Source organism: Sebastes umbrosus, chromosome 15, assembly GCF_015220745.1.
Source record: "Sebastes umbrosus isolate fSebUmb1 chromosome 15, fSebUmb1.pri, whole genome shotgun sequence".
In the NCBI taxonomy this organism is placed as follows: domain Eukaryota; kingdom Metazoa; phylum Chordata; class Actinopteri; order Perciformes; family Sebastidae; genus Sebastes; species Sebastes umbrosus.
In genome coordinates this window covers 16,911,465-16,934,801 of record NC_051283.1, presented here as the reverse complement: position 1 = coordinate 16,934,801, position 23,337 = coordinate 16,911,465, and the positions used below count along the sequence as shown (strand labels likewise).

General features: G+C 40.5%; 1 protein-coding gene across 7 annotated transcripts in view; it reads right to left on the bottom strand.

Moving 5' to 3' along the window:
- The window catches only part of elmo1 (engulfment and cell motility 1 (ced-12 homolog, C. elegans)), a 122,418-nt gene that overhangs the window by 41,257 nt on the left and 57,824 nt on the right, over positions 1-23,337 (bottom strand). For 5 of the 7 annotated variants that reach the window (XM_037794251.1, XM_037794250.1, XM_037794252.1 and 2 more), the window contains 6 exons: positions 22,233-22,274; positions 21,863-21,913; positions 21,229-21,351; positions 19,959-20,087; positions 16,856-16,960; positions 14,895-15,003 (listed from right to left, as the gene is read on the bottom strand). In XM_037794251.1, the coding sequence (XP_037650179.1) occupies positions 14,895-15,003; positions 16,856-16,960; positions 19,959-20,087; positions 21,229-21,351; positions 21,863-21,913; positions 22,233-22,274 (559 nt within the window). The remainder of the gene's footprint in view (positions 1-14,894; positions 15,004-16,855; positions 16,961-19,958; positions 20,088-21,228; positions 21,352-21,862; positions 21,914-22,232; positions 22,275-23,337) is intronic. The other 2 variants (XM_037794255.1, XM_037794254.1) reach the window with 1 other exon arrangement.

The following is a 23,337-nucleotide window of genomic DNA, read 5'->3' as shown; positions in this document are numbered from 1 at the left end:
GTAAATCTGGACGGGGGTATTTATTTGGGTGTTAAGTTCAAATATCAACAATCTTTCTCCAGAAATCGCTGACTCTACCTTTAAGTCTTTTCACCAAGTGGGAGATAATTGGAATTAAAACTGAAGCTTTTCCGCCTCGGTTGGTCGTGATTATGGTCTCAACGATGTGATGTGAACGCGTGATAAGCTCTGTGGGCAGAGAGGAGTTTCAAGTCGGTTCCATCCATCCATCTCCTGGGATGTGTGTGTGTCTGGGCTGAGGTCAGGGGTCACGGTCATCTCCCTGAAGTGACTCGGTTTGTGTGTATGTGAATGCAAGCGTGACTGAGTGTGGGACAGCTGTCGCCTGTCACGCTCTTATCAAAGTCCATTCAACGTGAGGGCTCTGTGACGTCAACTGAGAACTAATTACTCAACTGGCCACCGCACAGATGCGTCCTGGAGAAGAGAGAGGTGACTACGCGTGTGCGTTAAAAGTGTACGTGTGTGCAGCTGTGTGTCTGTGTGTGTGTCTATTGTGTGAAAAGAAGAGAGAGAGAGAGACGTGAGGGCTGAATGCCACCCTGACATCTGTCAAGGTCCAGTGTGTATTTGTTTGTGTCCATGAGTGTGCACAAAATAAGCGAAACAACCCCCAGAGTCACCTTGCAGCTATGCCACATGATGAATACACAGTGAAAAGTGTCATCCTCACTCTAATTACAATACCAGCATGCTCTGATGTCCAACTGTGACAAGGGGAGTGTGTGTGTGTGTCCAGCAAGCAGCGTCAGCACCATCTTTCCGGTCCAGTCACTGTTTGCGTGTGTGCAGGATGCCGAGGCAGCAGGTACAAAGAGATGCAAACCACAGCCGGCTAGATGACTTCGCAGGCTGACTGTGTACTTCTCATGCTACAGCAAACAACATCACAGATACCGGTAATGCATATAAGGCTTATCCCAGGTTAAAATAAGCTTGTAGTAAAGCCATTTATCAAAGCAAACCAACCTATTTACTGTCATTTCCACTGACTGTGCTGCTCTAAATGGGAAAAATCTGTTAAGTAGTTCACTTTCATCGATTTATGATTTTGAACTTATGTCATACTCAGAGTGGGTAAGAGCACCGTACACTTTAACATGTCCACAGGAACAATGCTGAGCAATTTTGTCATAATAGCTAAAACTAAAATTGCAGGTCGCGTTATACTCTCAGGCCCAGAAATACTTTTTTCCATGCTCAATCATTCATAAGAAAAGAAATACGATTTTTGTTATGTGTCAAAACCATTCCTGAGTCAGCAAGGGAATCTTGAAAAACTTTACAGGCCCTATTTAAATGACATTTATTACAGCGTTCTGTTATTTCTTCATAGCAGACCGTTGCTATGTAGACCATTGCTATGGACACAGTTTTGATGTCGGACTCTGTTGGACTGTTTTTGTGTCAAATTATTGATTTCTTAAGTAAGTAGCCGTGTAATAAGTGGGATAATGTACAGTAAGTAGGCGATGAGACACCCATCTGCTTGGCGTCGGGCATTGCCCTGTCGGAGTTTCTTTCACGACAATGACCGGCTCGCTGTACATTATTCCTTACATAGCGCATGGTCGAAAGTGCACGGCGCAAATGCATTTAGGACGTGTCCAACTCCACTTTTGCAAAGTAAACGGTGCATAATCTGGGCGCAAAGTAAAGTGCAAGGGGCAAAGGGATTGTATTTAGTCATGAGTCATTTAGACATGAATTTAACCAATCAGAGTGTGATCTCCAATTCCCTTTAAAAGCCAGCTGTGCCTGCACCTGGCACATTACTATCTAAATGGTAATTATATTTTTTGACTGCTGTGAAAATTTTGTTTTTGAAAGGCTAAACGCAAACAAATATGGATTGAAGCAAAATATTTCATTAGATAAAAACATGTTGTGAATTTTAGAAAAGATACAATCTATCTTTTTTTCAGTAAATTTTGACTTTTGGACTTAAAACACTCTGGAGTTATTGGAAAAGTTTGGATCACACAAGTTGGAAACAATCCTATACAGCCCCCAATGGAATCTAATTCTACAAATCGTATAATAATAATAATATTAGTGTAGCCTAAATTTCATCTGCAACTGTGCCGAAATACCGCAAAAAAAAAAGAAGAAGCTGCAAAGCATTCAAATGTTGATTTAGAATTTGAATGTCAACGGTGTGAATGAAGCTTCGAAGCTTCCAATCAGTTTACTGGTTAGGAGGGCACTCCATTTACTATTTGTTGCTGTCCATTGACGGGGGTGCTAAAATAATGTTGCCATGGCATATTGTGAATGCATAATGAGCAAATGCACGATAACCTATTTAATTGAGGAGGAGGAGCACTGCTGCACATCCCTATGCATGTAACAAGCTGAGTGTACGCGCGTTGTGAACAAGCCCCCAGGAAGAGCATCGGTCGTTGATGACAATTTTCGTAGTGGCCAAACGACATTACTACAACTTCCGTGTCCGCTACGTGATGCCATTGGGCCCAAAAAGTATTTTTCCCATAGACTTACATTGGGAAAGAGACGTCTGTAACTGAGTCATGTGACGCTATAGCGCCTGCTCCATGGGCCCTGTGGATACGGAAGATCGCCGCAAGATCCGGGTACTTTTCCACTTGGAAGTCGAGCCATTTTGGCATCATGCGCCACTGAGCAACTTTCATAGGAATGAACAGGGCCCCGCCTCCAACGCTTTATCCAGTTCTCTTTATACATCCATGGTTGTGAACCCGCCTACTGTATGTAAGCACATCTAACTATCTGAATAATGCACCATTTAAATAGCAGAAAAATACTGCATCATTGACTTTCGACCAGGTGTTTGTTTGTCAATGACACAATCGCTTTCGGCTGCCTCAAGATAGCAATGTGCCAACAATGTGCCTGACCACACCTCACTCTAAGACCAACAAACTCAGCACACAGATGGGAGAAAGTACATTTGCTTTGTGCCAGGTTTAAGACACGACCCTAGAAGTGTTTGCACCTGGAGAGAAACTTTTATTAAAATTAATGGTGCACCATATTGGAGCTGTTGCCCCCGCGACCCGACCCCGGATAAGCGGTTGAAGATGGATGGACCATATTGGAATATGAGTATCCAGTTCTCTTAATACATACTGTATACAGTACATCCACTGGTTCAACACAAAGAGAGGAATCGAAGAGATGCTTCCTCGGCCAGAAAAATAATTAGTACTTGAGTTCAGAAGGGAAACTATTAAGCTTACATGCTAATTCCCATATTGCTAACCCTGTTAGGGTAGATTCTGGGCCAAATATGTCACCATAAAATGTAATGTCTCAGGGCTTTTAGAGTTTGGAATCTGTGAAGTGTGAAATGGTAAATCAGTTTTATAATGTTTGGGTCAAACACTCCAATTCGAGCATCTCTACCCTGAAACCAACGATCATTATATAATGATGCCAGGAATATGAGGTCACTGGTTCAAGTTGAAATGCAAGATAATATAATGCTGTACAAAGTAAACTACTGTTTGTCCACAGTATTGAATTTGTTTTTAAATCTATTTTGAGTTTACTCACACCAAGTATTTCATTTCAGGGAAGAAAAGAAGCATATGAAGAACCTTGATTATATAAGGATGAAAACAGGGAAAAGTCAAAGCTATATTTCCTTTGTGCCTTCTAATTACGTAACTAAACCATTTTAGCATGAAGTCCCCAACAAATGGTCAAGATGCATTAGAGGACAGAGGGAGAGCGAGGGATAGCAGAACAGCAGATGGAGGGAAGAGAAAATGAGACTGAGGGAGGCATGCAGCGAATCCATCAGCGCTCTGGACTGAGACACGTATCCAACAAATTTAGCAGTACATCTGCTTTCATGTTTCCTCAAATACACTAAGGCTTGTGCAACTGCATCTACAGATACAGTAGCAGTGTTTTTTGCTATCGAGTCTGAGCTGTCCCAGGTTGCATTTATTAAAAACACTCAACACAACTCATACCTCTCGTATCACAATACATCGGGTATGGGAGTTACAGGATAGACTATGATAAACACATCATGGCAGATTCTTCTGAAGGAAAATCTCAAATCCGACTGTGTGAGTCATGCTTATGCAAACAAACACACAATCTGTCTGAGTTTGCTCAAATACAGAAACAGAATTGTTTAAACATAACAAATCAACAGTAAATTCTCCAGCTTATATGCACATATGTGCACATGCACATATACACATGCACATGAAAGCACACGCCCTGTGTATGTGCATAAATGATCATTATCTAACTATAAAGCGAGGAGTCTCTGTCTGTATGTCCTTTGCATATCTTGAGAACCATTCCTCCGATCGACTTCGCACTTGGCTGGTGTATTGCTGGAGACCCAAAGGAGTGCAGTCATCAATGTGGAGCGATTTGACCAGATGGTGGCGCTAAAACAATCAACCTATTGCACGTCTGTCCCTCCTCTGTTGCTCTTCCTGAGGTTTCTTCCATTTTTCTTTTTTCCCTGTTAAAAGTTTTTTTTTGGTGGGGAGTTTTTGTTTTTGCTACTCCTTCTACTAATTTTGAAAAATCGGCACCAAATTTGGTAAAAAAAACATCTCTGGACCAACCGGATTAAGCTACGTTTTGGGATTGTCAAAGGTCAAAGCCTAAAATTTGCCGAATAGTTCAAATGAATCACAGACATTGCCTCTTTAAAATCTGTGATTGCAAAGAATAACAATTATTAATTGAAAAGTTGGGACTCATTTTGTAATTTGCTTAAAGGAATTCACATTTACATTGTCCTTTATTTGATTTAGTTTATTTTTATTGGTTTGTGTGCCCAAAGGTGTTCTGTTCTGTATGTGTCCTTCAATGATATACTGTAAGATATATCTTGTGTTGCATTAAGGCATTTATATGTCGGAAAAGGGAATAAAAATAACTTGAATTACAAAAAAATATATATACTAAAAACTATATGAAAAGGAATTTTCATAAACAACTTTTTCCTATTCAAAGATGTCAGCTTCCTCAGCAAGGATTCAACTACATTGTTTATATATATGTGTACATCTAGTGAAAGGCTAGTGTTTTGTCTGTTTTCACCTTTGACAAGGTCTACCAGTAAGGGGCCTTTCGGGAAAAGAGCTTCAGTTTGTTGAGAGCACGGCGCATAGTTTCTGAAAAAAAAAAGTTTGAAGGAGACAAGTTTGTGAGAGTTTGATGGTAAATTACATCCAAAAGGCTCAGAGTACACGACAGCAAGTGGCAGCACTGTCACAGACTGGGCGATGTTTCATCCACCGCACCACTTCAATCCACCAAGTGTTGCTGAGAGCTGACAGGGGACAGGAGTTTCTGAAAAACTCCAAGGATGCTCACAACTTGAGATTCTCAAGCAGTCATCTGTCAAGTTTGTTGTTGTTTGTGCACTCCAATTTGAAAACCCTTTTCTGGTGTAAGCCCGAGGCTAAGAAGTAGAAAACCCTTAAGAAGGCTCCCCTCCTTTAACACAAGGCTGCAACTGACAACTGTGTGAAGTGGCCGCTGACTGCAAAACAGATCCTCATGTCACAACTTGAAGGATACTTGGAATTCTACACTTAGCCTTTCTTCCCCTCGCCCTCATCCACTTCTCTCATGAATCATGGAAGGAGACCTACGGGAGGGATTAGCAGCTAAAACCTTGAGACTTAACGAGTCATTTCAAATGGGATCATTAGCATACTAATGCTTGATGTCGGACATAAATTGTCATCCTACTGATACTTCGTTAGTGGAAGCAACTGCTTACAGAAGGAGCTCACCGAAAATTATGTATGAAACAGGACACAAACATATCATGAAAGGTGCATTTCAAACACTATAATCCGGGCATGTCCTTCCTTCGTGTTTTACAAAACTCTTTAAGAAGTGCCAGCGATTTAAAAAAACAAATATGGAAAATTAACACCCGATTTATTAAGCACACTCTTAGTAAGTCATATTCTTGTTCATATTTTGCCTCAAGCAACTGCTCAAGTATCATATTAATTACTGGATAATGTAATGACTTGTCAGCATGTGGGACAAACGTCTCTCTCAGTGGGTCAGAAATGTAATTAATCCTATTAAAGTGATACTCTCTTCAAAGTCTATTGAGTTTGAAACACTACGCCCCTACAGGCTTGAAAGGCGGATGTTTTTAGATATTAGCAGAGTTTCATGGCGTAAAAAAAAAATGCCGAAAAGCATCTACTTAATTAGAGCACCTAATCTTTACAAACATAAAAAATATTATTTTGTTAGGAATAAACAACTACAGTAGCCGACAACAATGAATAATGAAAATTAATAACTTGCAGTTGAATAGTCGATACTAATGTTACATATATTAGGTAAACAGAAACCCTAGAATCATGTTCAGCTTTTCAGAAAGACTGATGAAAGAAATGTTGATGCAATGTGATGCAAAACTATTTTAAATTAACAGACCTCATTTCATTTTTTTACCCATTTAGATTGACACATTTTAGCACATTTTTAAAACGTGTCATTACACGGTCTGAGAATCTTGGATGTGACATTTACTGTTGCTATTTATTCTTCAACCCCAATATATGACTGCACGCCCAAACATGACATTTCATTATGACCATGACTGTCAGTGTGAACAGTACGTGTCAGTATGTGTGTGTTAAAACTGTATCTCAGTGACACGCTATGGGCCAGTCCAAACACATCACAGCATTTCAATCTCACACTGTGCCATCTCTCATATGTATGTGTGTCCATGTGTATAAATCAGTTTGTGTGTTTGTTTTTATAGCAGCACAGCGGGCAACTTAGGAATGTCATTACAGTGGAAGTTGTTCAGTTAATGAGTTTGGATGACTCTGAATCACCTGCTGGGTTTGGACATACTGTATACACACATGCTCCAGCCACCCAGGTACACACACACACACACACACACACACACACACACACTCACACCAACGGCTTACACACCACGGTCGTGCCAACATAGGACATCTGCTCTAAACCATTACTTGCGACCCAAAATGGGCTGCAGGCTCACTTCAGATTATTGGAGTGATCTTTCTGCACATTCTGAGCCGTAGATTTTCTTCACCTCTAACATACATACTGAAAAGGCATCAGAGGGGACAGTTAAACAGAGTTTATAGGAAAATTAATTTTAAGAAAACAAAAATACCATTGCCATACTGTTCTGTGAGTCATCATGGCAAATTCTCCTAGAGACACCCACTGTAGTGGGAACTAGTTGTTTATTATATCTGTCTGTGGACAGATTGTGTGACTGCGATAGCACTGCAACAGTGCAAGATGCAGACACAAAACTTTACAGGTGTGTAGTTGAGATCGAAATGAAGTCTGAGTTTGAAGATGGATGTGGTCTGAGCAAGGATGCCGAAAGTAAGGGTAGGAAGTGGGGAAGCGGCCATTGGCCCCCACGATTTGGCGTCGCGGCTGGTGTGATCCCATCGCAAGATGGTCTCTCGTTTGTTTATAATCATTATACAAAAACATCAGCGTATATGACACTGGCAAACTGATGTGTATAAATCATAGACTGTATAAAATATAGACGTAGTCTCCGTGACGTCACCCATAGGTTTCTGAAGAGCGGTTGTGAAGCTCAAAGCGGGTGGCTCCAGCCGTTGCCATCTTAGCCGTGACGACACAGCCTAACTCCCGGCTAATCCAAAAATGTGTCAGAGAGGTGGATCGTTGGTGGAGCTGAGGCGGGCACAAAAGAGCAGAGAGCGAGCAGCTAGTGATAGCGACCTGTTACGGCACCCACCCGTCACTCAAAGCGGCCACACCCTCAATTATACCTAACTATAAGCCTTAATATAATTTAAACGGGTCAGTTACATAAAAATTCACCCCCCGTACAACAGGGAAATTAGCTATAGAGACCAAAACTGTTTTTTGTACAATATGTTTATTTCTGCTGTAAACTTGGGTATTTTAACATGGGGGTCTATGGGGATTGACTCGCTTTTGGGGCCAGTCTCAAGTGGCCACTCAAAGAACTACACTTTTTGTCACTTCAACGATGGCTTAATTTCTCAGCACTGGCAGTTACCACTTGGTATAAATACTATATACAGCACCTAAAAATGCTTCATTCTGAGCTCTAACGAAAACAATTCTGTCTCTTCTGATGCAAGACTCATAACTAAGCAACAAAATGGGAAGATACAAACCATAATACTGTCCTTGAGGAGAGACAACAACAAGAAAATCTATAAATACACCCAAATAGAAAATCAATCCAAATATTCCACATGATGTATTGCGTTAGTGTACTATGATCATGAGCCAAGACGTACAATGGAGCTGTCTATGGTGCTGAACATGGCCCTTTGTTCTGACCTTGGCTGACAACTCTCTGATGGAAGTCACGAATATGAGGACATCATGTGACTGTCAGTGTGAAGCCTGCCCAGTACTGCCTGTGTGTGTGCGCGCTTGTACATACACGAGCCTGGTGTCCTTTTGAGTTTCACGTGTGTGACTGTTAGCATGTGTGTGACCTGCCATGGTTCACCACCCAGCTCTCCATCTCAGCAATGAGATGCCACACCGTGAATCACCAAGCAGGGCCATTACTCACGATGCCTGGCTCTTTTTTAAATAACTTCATAAATATTCCATGGGCCCGCTTAAACAGGAGAGTCTGAGAAGTCTTGGCGCCTCACCTACGCAGATTCCATTAAGCCCCGTGTTGCAGCAGAAACATGGTGGGACAATTAATCTTTTAGGATCTGAGGCAGGGCAACAACAAATGCAAGAGTGAGAGAGAGAAACAGAAAGGGTATGAATTAATGGGAGACGGTGAGAGAGAGGGTGAAACAGAGAGAGTGACACCTGGACGGTGTTATGAATTATGTAGAATCCAGCAGCATTGACAGCTGATTCAACGAAAACAAGCTCCCATTACCTCCTTTCTCCAAACCACATCTGCATAGAAATTAAATATCTCAACAATAACTAAAAGGGAAAAATGCCAAAACATCTCAAAACGAGGACAGCGTTAAAGGGAAAAGTGTAATCCGTCGGCCTGAAAGAGCACTGAGACAACTGTCATGCCAGATTCTTGAGTGGCTTCTCTGTTATTTATTTGAAAAATGCTACTCGCTTGTGTATTGGTGTCATTTTTTTTTTTGTCAAATTCTTGGGATAGAAAAAGAGAAAACCAGCGCATGAAAGCATGAGAAAGGATTACAAGTCTGAGGGGGACAGATGTTCTTTAGACCCACAGAGAGGAAAAAAAGAGGGCGCCTTAAAGAAAGAGCATGAAGAGTGAGGAAAATTAAACTGGAGAGAGAGTTTTAAGAGGCGAGCACGGAAGAAAGGCAACTTCAACAGCCACCAGCAAATCCAGAATCCCTCAGTTTTTCATCCCCGTGAGAAAACAAGAAGAGGGTGTCTGGCCTCTGCCAGAGCCATACTGGCATTTCACACTGACAGAGAGCAAATGAGCCACTAAGACATCAACACATCACTATTTATCTGCTGTCTCTTTCTTCTGCTTTTAGCCACAAAGGGATTTGAAGAAGAAAAGGGAGAAATTGAACAGCTTTTATCGAAACCGTTTCTGAAAGACGCTATTAAACATTTAAAGGGTGCAGCTCCGTGGACAACCTCTGGTCCTGAAAAGTGAAGCCAATGCTGAAGTGCCTTAAACTTGTATTATTTTTAATAGCCAGCAGAGGGCGACTCCTCTGGTTGCAAAAAGAAGTCTGATTGTATAGAAGTCTTTGAGAAAATGACCCTACTTCTCACTTGATTTATTACCTCAGTAAACATTGTAAACATGAGTTTATGGTCTCAATCGCTAGTTTCAAGTCTTCCTAAATACAGCTTGATGTTCATTTAGTCAGTTATGGTCCCATTTAGAGTCAAATAGACCATAAAGCAGGGTATGCTTTAGGGCGTGGCTACCTTGTGATTGACAGATCGATATCAGGGCATTGTCCAGTCTGGGAGTTTTCCGTGTTTTCATCTTACAACTTTAACCCACAGTGTGTTCAGATCATGAAAGTTAATTCTCATCTTTTGGTCGCCTCTTATTCAGCATTCAGTTATACTTAGCTCCACCCTCTTGTGTCACTTCTGGTTCCAAAAAAACAACATGGCGATGGCCAAAAACCTAGATGGTGACAGCCAAAATACCGAACTAGAGGCTTTAAAGCTTCAGTCCACAATCCAATGGGTGACGTCCCAGTGACTACATCCACTTCTTATATACAGTCTATGGTGCTGCAACCTCGACGGCATGCTAGGCCAATTAGTACTAAACACAAAGTACAGCTGATGTTGACGGTAATGTCGGTAAAGTTTTGCAGGTATTTGGTCATAAACTAAAGTATTGGACAAACTGACAATTTGACCTGATGATGGCGCTGAATGAAAAGTCAATCAATTCATCCTGAGGGGGCCATAAAGGTTTGTTACCAATTTCACAGCATCCAATAGGCCAATATTTGGCATGTCACAGTAGGAAAAACGCAGTTGTCAATAAGTGTCAAATAAGGAAGTTTACCGACGTTTTTGTCCAGTAGCCATAACACTAGATCATCAGAGAAAACTCTCTTTTTGGTCCCAATCATCTGAAAAGAGCTGGGTAAATCGGCCTTTTCCTTTCACACTCCGCAAGCTTGGAACGAGCTGCAAGGCACACTTAACTCGAAATCTTCACCCACTCTTGACATGTTTAAAAATATCTTAAAATTTGTTTTTACAGAATTATGTAGTTGCTTTTAAAAAGTGCCGTTATTTTGCCTTGATTATTTTAGCTTCTGATTCCTCTAGATTTTGTGTGTGTTGTTGTATTTTGATATGTTTTTCTTTGTAATGTTATCTGTTCCTGTTTGTACTCATATGAAACTTTTTGACTTGCTGGCCATCTTGACCAGGACTTCCTGGCAGAAGAAAGATAAATAAAGGATAAATAAATAAAATCATAAAATGAATGATGGATGAATTTCATTTGCATGCTGGCTCACTGCCACACTGTCGTACTCAGACGCAGAACGGAGCTATCGTTAATGTTTATTGGCAACACCTGTGCTTTTCCTACTACGACTATAAAATGGCTGCTGTAAAGAAAGGCCTGTCACAATTTTCATTAAAATACACAAATGTGAACTTCGTGGTGGTGCAAGAGGAAAAGAGGATCACCAAAATCATTGGGTTTAGGCGTAGTCTAGGCACAATGGATATTTGTATAAAATCTTCAATCTTCCGATAGTTGTTGAGCTATTTCAATCTGGACTAGAGTGGTGGACCAACCGACGGGCAAAACAAATATTTAAGTGTACTTCATATGTAGAACGAAAAAAAAAAAAAGCCTGAAATGTCATTGTTACACTTCACATTATTGGTGAAATAAAGCACCACCGTTTCTAATATTATTCTGACTCAAATACCACACCATCAGAACTGATGAAAATGATACAGCGACACAGACGCACCCTCCAACGTCCTCGTTAGTGTCACGTATTTCATTGTTTGGCTGTTGAAAGGTCAACCGAGCGATGACAGTCGGTGTAGAGCTGAGACTCATTTCTCTCCCCGCTTTCCTCTGGGATAACACACGCTCATGCCCCTACATTATATACACACACACACACACACACACACACACACACACACACACACACACACACACACACACACACACACACACACACACACACACACACACACACACACACACACACACACACACTTACACAGTTTTTCTAATGACCGACCGTTACTCACCAAGCATTTACAGCACCTGCCTGGCCCATGGTACATCCATCCTACTCATACATTCATTAGTGCATGTTAATATACGCAGAGCTAATGGGGTGTGTGTGTGTGTGTGTGTGTGAAAATGCACTTAGTTCTCTACAAGAGAAGATGCAGTGCAGCTTATGACTACTCTGGGACACACTGGCCTCCTCCCATAAGGACCAGATGCATATATAGTAATGCCCTGTGAGTGCAAGTGTGTGCAAATATTTACTGGAAGTTGTGACAAAGATGGATGGGAACATTAGGATTTAGGACACAGTAAATATGAATATATCAAAATGGCATCTTTCCTCTCCTGTCCCCAGTGATTTCCTGCAAGGGATTTGTTTTATTTTATTCCCTTTGCGTATAACTTTTTAACTGTGTGCCCGTAGATGACCTACTTGTGTATATGCGAATCCTGTCATGTCTTAAACCAGGTGTATGTGCCGTTATTATGGCAGCAGACCTTATCTCATACAGATAAGTCATTCTCTGCAGGTTATAGATTCATTGCAATTCTTATCTGTCCTTCCTTTTTTACATACACATACAGACGCACACACTATACCACATCATAAATATTAATGGTAGGTTCAGTCTCCCGGGCTAACAGCCTCAGTAAAGAGGACAATGTACAGCCACTGGGAATAATAAGGCCCAGAACTATGAGTCAAGGTCACTGCTCGGATTCAACTCTAGCATTCAGTCTTGCAGGGAAAATTCCAGTATCATAACATAACAAACACGATCTCTTATAATATGAATAATAATCGAAAATGCTTTTTTGCTGATGGAGAAAGTTATGAAAATGTTATCATAGAAATCAGGAAGATTATAATTATGTCGGGGCAGAATTTGTAGGTCGGGTTGCATATTCTGGTCATATCTTTTGAGTGAGTTATGTGAAATCCTACTCTGGGCCCGGCTCTATTTATTTGAACCAGCAAGTCTCTAAAAAACAAAGTCTTATTCATAACGATGGCCTGGCATTCATCCTAGGGATTTAGCTCTATTGCGTAAGCCTTCAACTACACGCTTAGAAAAGCCTTAGAGATAAAGATGTTTCCCCATTTTGGGACAAGTCTGGTTGCTTAATCTGCATTAGGGTATGAATGAGGTCAAAGCCATATTTCTAAGAGAGACTAAAGGGAAGCAATTTTGGTCCGCTAACAAAGAAGATCAAAAGGGCATGTGCAGTGGAGCACATTTGGATAAAAACTAATGAGACGCTCTGAATAAAAATAAAGCCCTGGGACACGCTGTACAGAAAATAAACATCACAGTCACAAGTACAGGCACAGAAAACACACAGAATTAGGAAGAAAGAGCCACCAAATCACTGAAATATGGAAAACTAAAAGTGCAAAGAGTGTGTTCACATGTCACATAGCACCAGAGGAGATATAACCTGTCCCCTCAGCTGGACTAAAACCCTCTACTCGCCCACCCCGTCTCCCCAGGTCAAGACACGCCTGTCGAGTAGAGGAGTAAGAAAATATCGATACACATGAGTTTCACGATATTATGTTGTGTGATCAGTATCGATTCTCCAAAACACTGTATTGATCTTTAATTAACCTCTTAAAAATCTGACATCCTGCCGTTGGGCCACGACGCTATTCAGTCTTTCAGAGGTTGTAGTGGCCTCAGTTTTAAAGCTAGATGGAAGGTAAGTGCATCACATGAAACTAGAAGACCTAAGGAATCCATTGGTACCAAGCATGTCATACTAGCTCAAGAAGGAGGCTTAATAACGCTCCAAAGTTACGCTAATTTCTTTTTGCGAGGAAAAGCTGGCATGGCGATTTTCAAAGGGGTCGCTTGAAACTCTGACCTCAAGATAACTGAATGAAAATGGGTTATATGGGTGCCCACGAGTCTCCCCTTAACAGACATGCCCACTTTATGATGATCAAATGCAGTGTGGGGCAAAAACCAAATAGTTTTTTGCATGCAGTATGAATGTGTTATTTCTAAAATGGTGTATTTCTGGTGTAATCGTTATACGACAGTTTTCCTAAAATTAAATTAATATCAATATATCGCCTTGCTTACAGTATCGCAATATATTGCTATATATTGAATTGTTACGCCTGTATTATGATACGTATTGTATCGCCAGATTCTTGCCAATACACAGCCCTACTATTTGTGTAATAAAGTTATGTTGACAGCATCTTTATGGTTAAAATAAAATATCTAAATCCATTTTCCTTTGCTGACTATGTGCTCAGAATTTGATGTGGAAGGTGGAGACAGTTTGCATTAGAGCAGAGTCTGGCAGAGATAAGAGCATATTAAAAGAAGGACAGGAAAATTACAATATGCTTAGAAATGTTAAAAAAAAAAATACTGCACCTTCTTATCTTGTATTGAAACCTAGCCTGGTACTTTTATCAGCAGTGTTAAGGACAGATGAGATAATTTGGATAACATTTCTCTGAGCACTTTTAAGGACACAGATACAGGAGTCGACACTATTCTTTCATGGAAGTCTAATGTCCCTCGTTGCAATTTGCAGACCAGCGTGAATAACCCTGCAATGTAGCCAAGTCTAAATCCTCCATGAAAAAAAAGACGTGAGCAGATGAAAAGGGCACATCAGTTTAAAACTGAGCTAAGAATGCCGTCTCCCTCCCTACAGGGAGCAGTGGGGGTCAGTCTGGAGCGAAACTGAGACCAACTCGCCCATTTAAACAAGTAAAGACAAATGAAAAGGGCACATCAATTTGGAGTGGACGTGGGCACAGCATCTCTTTCTCTGCGCAGTGTGCCTCCCAGAGGCGGTATATTAGGCTGAAAGGGGCTCAATGGGGGCGAGGTGCATCACTAAATAATGAACTCCTGGCGGCACAATTACGGAGCATAATGGCTGCTTTCATCCTAACAGGGAGGGGATGTGTGTATTCGTGAGTATGTGTGTTTGTATTTTTGTGCACATAAGTATTGCATCTCAGGGCAAAGCAGTCTCTGAGCTATTCTCTACTGTCTATATGCTCACTCTGAAGATATAGTGAGCAAAACAAGTAGTGAGATGAAGAACTACCAGCAGCAGTACACAGAGTGGAAGAGATGTGTGTGTGTGTGTGTGTGTGTGTGTCTGGTTGCTGATGCAGACTTACGAAGCTCGCCGACTTTGAGAATCTCACAGAGCATCTTGGTCAACTCAATGCTGCTGCGGCCAAATGGACACTCGTGCTTATCTTCTCGACTGCTGTTCTCCAGGACGATCTAGAAACACAGACAATCAAATAAGCCAAACGTGAAATATCATGACCATGATCAAAACACATGGTCAAATATTTGATGACATGTGTTTTGGTGTTTGAATACAATAACAGATGTGCCTGTGAATGAACAAAACTCCTGAAAATGTGATGCCACTTCGGCAACAGGTGGGCCAACTGCAAAATTATTCATTTAAATTGCTATGACTCAGTGGTTATGAGTGAGCTCCTATTATTCATGGAATTTAGGTGATATTAAAAATTGCATGTAGATGTGGATCCAGATGCAGATTAAAGCCTCTATGTGGAGAATCGTGCTACTTTCATCCCATTCATTCTCACTGTCAATGGGTGGTAGAGGCATGCATTTAGGGCAGGGCGATAATTCAATATGATAATTTATCATCTTTCAATGGAATCTTATCGTGGTGAAATCATACATTAAGATATCGTGATACACATTACGTCGTCTTACTTAAGAATACAAGCACAGACTAAGTCAACATATCTCAGAAAATCGCACGTGAGATATTTTGAGGGAATATTATTTGAAGATTGCGGTTTTGTTTTTACATCACACTTTACACTCAGTTCAATGCGATTAACAAATGTGTATATATGGAAATATTTATAATTTTATTTCTTTATAATTTCACTTGAAACTGTTATGTTCATTTTGCACTTAAGTTCATAATAAAATGAAAAAAATACTCATCGTCAAGTATTTAATTCACACAGGAGTATACAAAAATAGACTTTTTACCATGTGGTTATTTTATATAGAATACTTATTTATTTATTGAATAACCAGAAACCATGCTATATCATGATTTTTTTGTTATCGAGATAGGAAATGACTTACAGTATATCGGTATAGAAGATTTTGGCCATATCGCCCAGCCCTATCATGCATTAGTGTCGGGTTTGACACTACAACTAGGAGCTGACAAAGACAAAAACGATCAAGTCCTACAGGTAGCGGCTTTAAGATGTCCATTCATTTCGAATTTAAAGTATTTTGAAGCTTTGGCAGAGGTATGCACTCTCAGAGTGCTTTGTGGTTATAAGTATATGTAAAATATGTTTGCATTAATTCACAGAGGCGGGCTTGAAAGGCCATTTTCGCATAAACATTTCCATTATTGCTGAAACTATGTATTCATTATTTGACCTTATCTGACCTTCTAAACTATCTGCTTGGAAGCCAGAAAACATTAATGAAAACGCAACAGGAAAAAAAATTCATTCTAATTATGTGGATGATGGCAGTGCGCCATGAATGAGGCCATCAAGGTCCCAATCATTTTAGCTGGTGACAGTTTAATTTGGGAAATTGGAGGCTGTGTTTCCTCCCTCTGGTTGACTGATCAGAACTGAGCTGGCACTATGAAGACATCTCTTTCCTCACGTTCAAGTCCAGAGACTATGAGAGTCACACACTGACAATATGACAGTTGATACAAAAACACACAAAAGTTTAATTACCACAGAAATGGTTCAAACTAACCTGAATTAGCAAGTGGAAATCTCCACACAATGCCATCCCATTACAGACAATCACTATACCGTAGTTATACTTCATCATATGATTCTATTACCCAGGAGTTAGGGAGTGACACTTAAAGGAACTGAATCATTTATATCGTCTGGGCTGAGCAACTTCATGAAATGCAGTTTTAGCTGAAAGAAAATTTGGGAACGAGCCAGAAACTACAAACAAGTGAATGAGCTGGAGGGAAGAAGGTTTGGTAGGAAGCGAAGAAATATAACACCATATAAATCACTGAGCAGTGTGTTTGTTGTAGTGTGTCTACATGGGCTAGAAGTGCATACTGTATGAAAGAGTTCATGCTCACCCTGATGTAGGCGTCCTGGTGGTGTCTGGCAAAATACAACATGTTATCCAACGCCAGCATGCCTGGAGGGATCTGGGTGAAATCCACAGCTGGATTCACATGGTTCTGAGAGACAGAGGAAGAGGAGGAGGAGGAGGAGGAGGGTGAGACAAACACATTCCACCAAATCTTTTATTTTTTTTTTAACCTTTATTCTTCTAGATATAATCCACTGAATGTGCTATTTTTCACAGCACAAAGCAACAGACAGGCAATCACACTGGGAGCTACACAGTACAACCAGTTTCCTATACTAGCAACTTGGGTTCAAGAACCACTCACCATAAACTGCAGTATTCCAAAGCACCATTTTACTGTTTCGACTGGCCATTCAATTCACTATAATATGAATATCAACTCGCAGAGGCTTGGCATTTTCTTGGAATAGGTCATCCATCCTGGTGGCATCTAGCGGTGATGTTGAAGATTGCAACCAACTGAAAGTTCCCGTGTGCCAAGCGTGTAGGAGAATTACGGCGGCCGACGCGAAAATGTGAATTGCCCTTTCTAGAGCCGGTGTTTGGTTTGTCCGAGGACCTGCTCCCGAGGTAGATATGGGCGGCTCATTCTAAGGTAACAAAAATGCAACGATTCTTATTTTCAGGTGATTCTATACTAAAAAAAAACATACTTATTAATATTATATTCCATTTCTGCCAGTAGATCCCCTTAAATGCTACACACTGTTCCTTTAAAACAATTTAACACAAAAAAACTCCATTAATCTTCTTTGTCAGGACTGTGAGGGTGTGGTTTGATCAGATTTCATTGACAGTGTCCTGGCACCATAAGTACACTACGCCATTACTCTGATCAGATTTTAATTCAGATATTGCTAAATTCTGATTGGTGCAAAGAAGTACATGACATCAGCTTTTTCCAACATATCCCCATCCACTTGAAAGCTGTGAAATACAGAAATCTCTCATGTTAATAAACAACCAAAAATGTTCTAACTTTGGCTGATTATTTTGTGTAGGACATCCCTCTTTTCACACTGTCCATGCTTGCTTTTTATACATCTCCTGGGTTACATTATAATCCTTTTCAGTGTCGAGTCTCCGGATGTCAGAATGTCTTTGAACGCACCTCTAAGGAGATTTGTTGAAAAAAACATCCCCTTCTTGAAACGCAATGATGAACTAACTAAGTAACTTTTTTAAAAGCCAGCAAATTGTTCAATGTGATGGATTATCTACCGTCTCTTTCCAGAAAACCATCTATTTTTGGTGACTTTTAGGTTTTCAACTAAACTTAAAAATGAAATGCTCTTTTGTAGATTCAGATAATTATCAACTAATTGAATTATCAAAATATATATACATATTTTTTTTAGTTACGCTATCTTCAAGCAAATTTCAAGTCTCTTAAAGTTGATTTTCAAAAAGTAGTGAAATGAATAGAAAGTGATGGCTGCCTAGAAGCTACAGCAGTGAATACATCTAAAAGCTTACATTATGCTTTGCAAAATCGATAGTGAGAAATTCAAGTATACACATTTTTTAGTTTGGCCTAAAACCACCAATACCCAAGATGTCGAGAAACAAACCCAAAACTTTGCAAAAACATTCTTCACATTTCTCTACCCTCTGCACCACCACCTCCCATGGCATCTGAATATTGTATGAGATATGCAGATAGATGCTGATGTCACAGTCCATCATACTTAATTCCTCCCAGACATTGCAGAGAATTCAGTCGACTAATGATTAAATCTACGGATACACATGCAAACGCATCACTCTGAGGCTCGTCTTGAGTTTAAAAAGGTGAGACAGGATGTTGAAGAGAAAAGTGACGGGAGGAAGGGAAGCAGAGGATGAAAGATGAATGGAGGACACTGAGATCTGGCTCATCAGTTTTGTAATTCTACCTGACAGGAAGCAAACTTATAGGCTTAAAACAGAAACAGACACACGGGGGCATGCATATCTTAAAAAAATACCCTCATATGGACAAGTGAAAATATCCCAGCATGAGCAACAATCCCTACTTATAGAACCTGAAGGCATACAACAAATTATCTCAGCAGTGATAAGGTCTATTTTGAGAATTATGGCTTGTGTATATGTGTGCGTGTCCAGTGTGTGTGTGTCTGTGAGCTGTCTAGCATGGAAAGCAGACTAAGGATTTTAGGGTGGGTTTTCTCCACACCAGTGGAGACAAGGCAGTCCAATTGTCCTTATCTTTACTGAGCACACTGCAGTGGGAGTGTGGATGGGAAGAGCCCCGAAACAGCTCTGGGCTTACACCAAGCCACAGTGGGTTTAGTTCTTATGCTATAGTTAGACTACTGCATACAGCACAGTGTCACTCACATACAGTACATTGAAACATGCATGCTTGAAGGTAGCGAGATGAGAAAGAAAGTAGTAAACAAAACACGTTTTAGGGAGAATGTGAGTGAGAGAAGATTAAAAAGCCTAAGAGGAAATACAGTATAATAGGACGAGTAAGAGAGAACTAGTGTTAACATACATAAACACAGAGGAACACACACAAACCAGTGGTGGAAAGTAACTAATTACATTTAGTCAAGTACTATACTTTATTAATTTTGAGGTACTTGTACTTTACTTTTTCATTTTATTTCATTTCATACTTCAACTCCACTACATTATTCTTACTACAGGAGTTACTTTTCAGATTAAGATTTTGCATACAAAATATTAGATATATAAGATATTAAACCAGTGGCTTCCATTTTCAAAAAGCAGTGTCTACTTCAGGCTTTTTTCCTTTTACTTCTTATACTTTAAGTACAGTATATATATGCTGATAAAACTTTACTGCTGATAACATTTTTACTAGTAGTATTTTTAAATTGTTGTATTAGTATTCAGGCTATGTAAAGGATCTGAGTGCTTCTTCCACCACTGTACAAAACCAACTTCTCCCGGCATGCCTCGACAGACACACACGCTTTAATCCACAGGACAATCATATCCAATTAACTTTATGATCTCAGTTTTGAGTCATCTGTGGGTGCGTGTGGCAGCCAGAAAATGTCATCAGAGAATGAATGAATTTATGAGACCCTTTGTGAAACACATGCCAAACTTACAATGAAACCGAGCTTCTTGTAGTCGCGGGTGTACATGGACTTGCGTTTCTCGATGCTGCCGCTGTTGTTGGGCTCACACTCCACGTCGAAGGCAATTCTCCGCAGCTCAAAGATGATGTCCCTCTGAGCCTGCACACGCAGAGAAGAATATTAAAGTGCTGCTCATAAGTGTATCTGTCTTTTCTTCCTTTCACCATTTTATAATTTAAGAATGCTTCAGCCTCATCTCTGCTGTCTAGGGTCTTGCGGTGCCCAAGGCAATCTGGCCAACAGCCATGTCTCTCCACTCTTATTACTTGGCCAACCTAAAATAACAGTTTGTTTTTTTAAAAACAGCCGGATCTGGCCAAAACTGCCCACAAATTGCCTCTTAAAAATTATTTTTTTTCTTTCCTGAAAAGGTTTTCTTGAATTACTTGTGCAATGTAGGCTGCAGCTAGACAGACATGTTCTGACTGCTTACTGTTTTGTCTTGCTAATGTCTCATTTTAATAGACATATCTGGTGATATGTTTCTTACATCAACATATCCCATAAAAACACCAAAACCAAAATGAAACCTTCGCAAATTTGTACAATGAGTAAAATGAAAATAAAGATAATTCTGATTCAGATTTAATCCTACTAACACGTATTGTCTGTGTAGCTAAAGCCTGATGTCATATTCCTCTGCGCCATAGAGCTCCATTGTTGTCCAAAAGCCACACCGTTGTACTGGGTGACATCTTCCTACAGTATGATGTATGGGCACTGTAGTTTATTTTGACTCAATCCCACATATACACAGTACACCTTTTAGCTCTCCAACATTTTCTAAAAACAAAACAATATATTTGTGACCTGCTTTTAAAGATTAACATTTGACACGGTAATGAATGAGTGCAAGGCTTAGAGCATCAGATTGGCTGTGGAAATAGAAATGTATTGAGAGACGGACAGACTAAAGCATTGGCTGGTTTAATAGGGTTTGTTGACAATAACAGAAATATATAATATCATCAGCCTTATTCTTTAAGTTGTCACACATCATATTACTTCCTTTTGTTGTGTCATAGATTGCTAATTAAGTAGATCTGCATCGCTTTCTCCGTAAATTCCTTGAAGATGTATCTGTAAAATAATGTACTAATACTCAACTAGTGACTCTTCCAAATCTGTGTTTATCAATTGTTTTAAATTGCTTTGAAGATAATGAAGCCCCCTTGTTTCCCTTTTTTTGAATTTCCCCATTTGTCCCCCATTCCTGTCTGCATCCTTCACAATCCCCCACCTGGTCCTGGGGATCCATCTTGGTCATCATGCGGTCCTCCAGCAAGTTGAAGGTGAGCACCTGCAGGACGTACAGCTGGTGGGCCATCTCATCGTTGATGGCCGTGGGGCTCCGGATCACATTCTACACGGCGTGGAGGACAAACAGAGGAGGATGAGGAGGAAGGAGTGGGGGGGGGGGGAGTTAGAATAGCAGGGGAGAGTAAGACAAAGAGAGGGGAGCGGAGGTGTTTGATGTGCAAAGAGAAGGCGAAGGTGAGAGGACGGGTTTCAGGGTCACAAAGACGAGACGTGGATTTTGAAGGAAAGACGGTACGAGATAACGAAGGAGAATAAGAGGATTTGGGAATGAATCATGAGGATTAGAAAGCATGAGTCAGATGGGGGAGCAGGAGAGGGAAAAATGAGATTTAACACAAGGGAGAGGATGAAAGAGAGAAAAAGGAACAGGTGTGAGACAGTGAGTACAGTAGATAATAACCAGCGACGTGAGACAGAGGCAGAAGTGGCAGGTGTCATTTTCCTTTCTGATATCACACCGGTGCAGAGGCATAAAGCCGAGCAGAGATAAAGACAGACAGAGACAGAGGGATACACTGGAGGGGTAACGAGGAGAAGGGCATGGTTAGACTTACACTGAGGATGATGGAGCGCAGCTGTTTCTGGGCAAGAATATGGGCCATCTCCTGTAGAGGGAGAAAGAAAAGAAGGGAGATAGAGATAGAGAGAAAGACAGAATTTAGGAGAGAGAGAGTGAGAAGATGAGACAACAATATACCAACAAAAAATATATATTTTTAGGGTTTTCTATGTTGAAATGAGAAATGAATGCGGGCAAAATAAACAAAAAAACTGCCACAGCACACTGCAAAATATGCAGCGACCGGTCGTAGAAAATAAGAAAGCCATCCCAAACTTAATCTTAAAAAGGGATAATACCAAATGCACTAACTGATGTCTTCTACAGTGCAAACTACAAAGTGTGCTAATCAAGGGTGCACTTACTGTCAGGGGACAATTTAGGATGTCCACAATGTGCTCATCAAACTACCATATCGTGTGCAGTGAGGAAACAAAGTCAGAGACAGAGAGACAGAGAGGGTGAGTGAGTGAATGTGGAAAAAGAGAGTCTGAGAGGAGGTTAAAAGAAATTTAGTTTTCTGTCAGTGGTGTAGCTTGTGGAGGAAGAAGGGGAGGGGGGGAGAGGCAACGGAGTCAGCAGAATGGTGGGAGACTGGAGGATCATAATAATAGCTTTACTGAGTCCTTACCACACACACACACACACACACACACACAGTTATCTGTCCTTTAAGACACACACACACACACACACACACACTGAGAACCGAAATAGTGCCATTAGCCAGTCGCATGTTTTAAGATGTGTCACCTGTGATCGATCTGCGTATAAAAGAACCTGACATGATGTCCCATAACATCACATTATAAAAGTGCCTCTCTGCAGATATGAAACTATCGGCTATAAACTTATATTACCACACATGTCCGCACCTGAGCAAGAGGAGATATTGTTCACTTATCATCATCTGAAACAACCCAATAAAGTTGCTGCCAACCAACTACGTGAATCTGATTTGAGCAGACCCTTATCAGCAAAAACAAAAGAAGCACTGCAACATCTGAGTGTGCTACAATCTGTACGCAGTGCTGCTGTGGAGCTTATTTCTGCCTAGCGTGTGTTCAACTTTGTATGCTGCATAGGAGAAAAGCCGTGGGTTAGCATCATTCATTATTAATGTCAAAGCACATCGCTGGACCCTATGGTGCTGATTCAAGGGATCATGTGATTAGCTACGGGGCGAGGCGTGACATAGGTTAGAGAGGGAAGGAGAGAGAGATGAGTCTAGAAATGTGGTGGAGCAAAAATGTCACTTCTGCAGAAGAGGAATGGAGAGAAAGGAATGAGGGGGTTTGTTGGGCTTACACACTATACTGGAGTGAGGTTAACACAAAAAAAATATATCTAATTGCGATTATTTTGCCTGACATTGTGATTACGATATTATAGGAAATGATAATTTTTACATCATTATCATCATTTTCATTGAAAAAACATATTAAAATGATTATGTTGTGATTTTTGCAG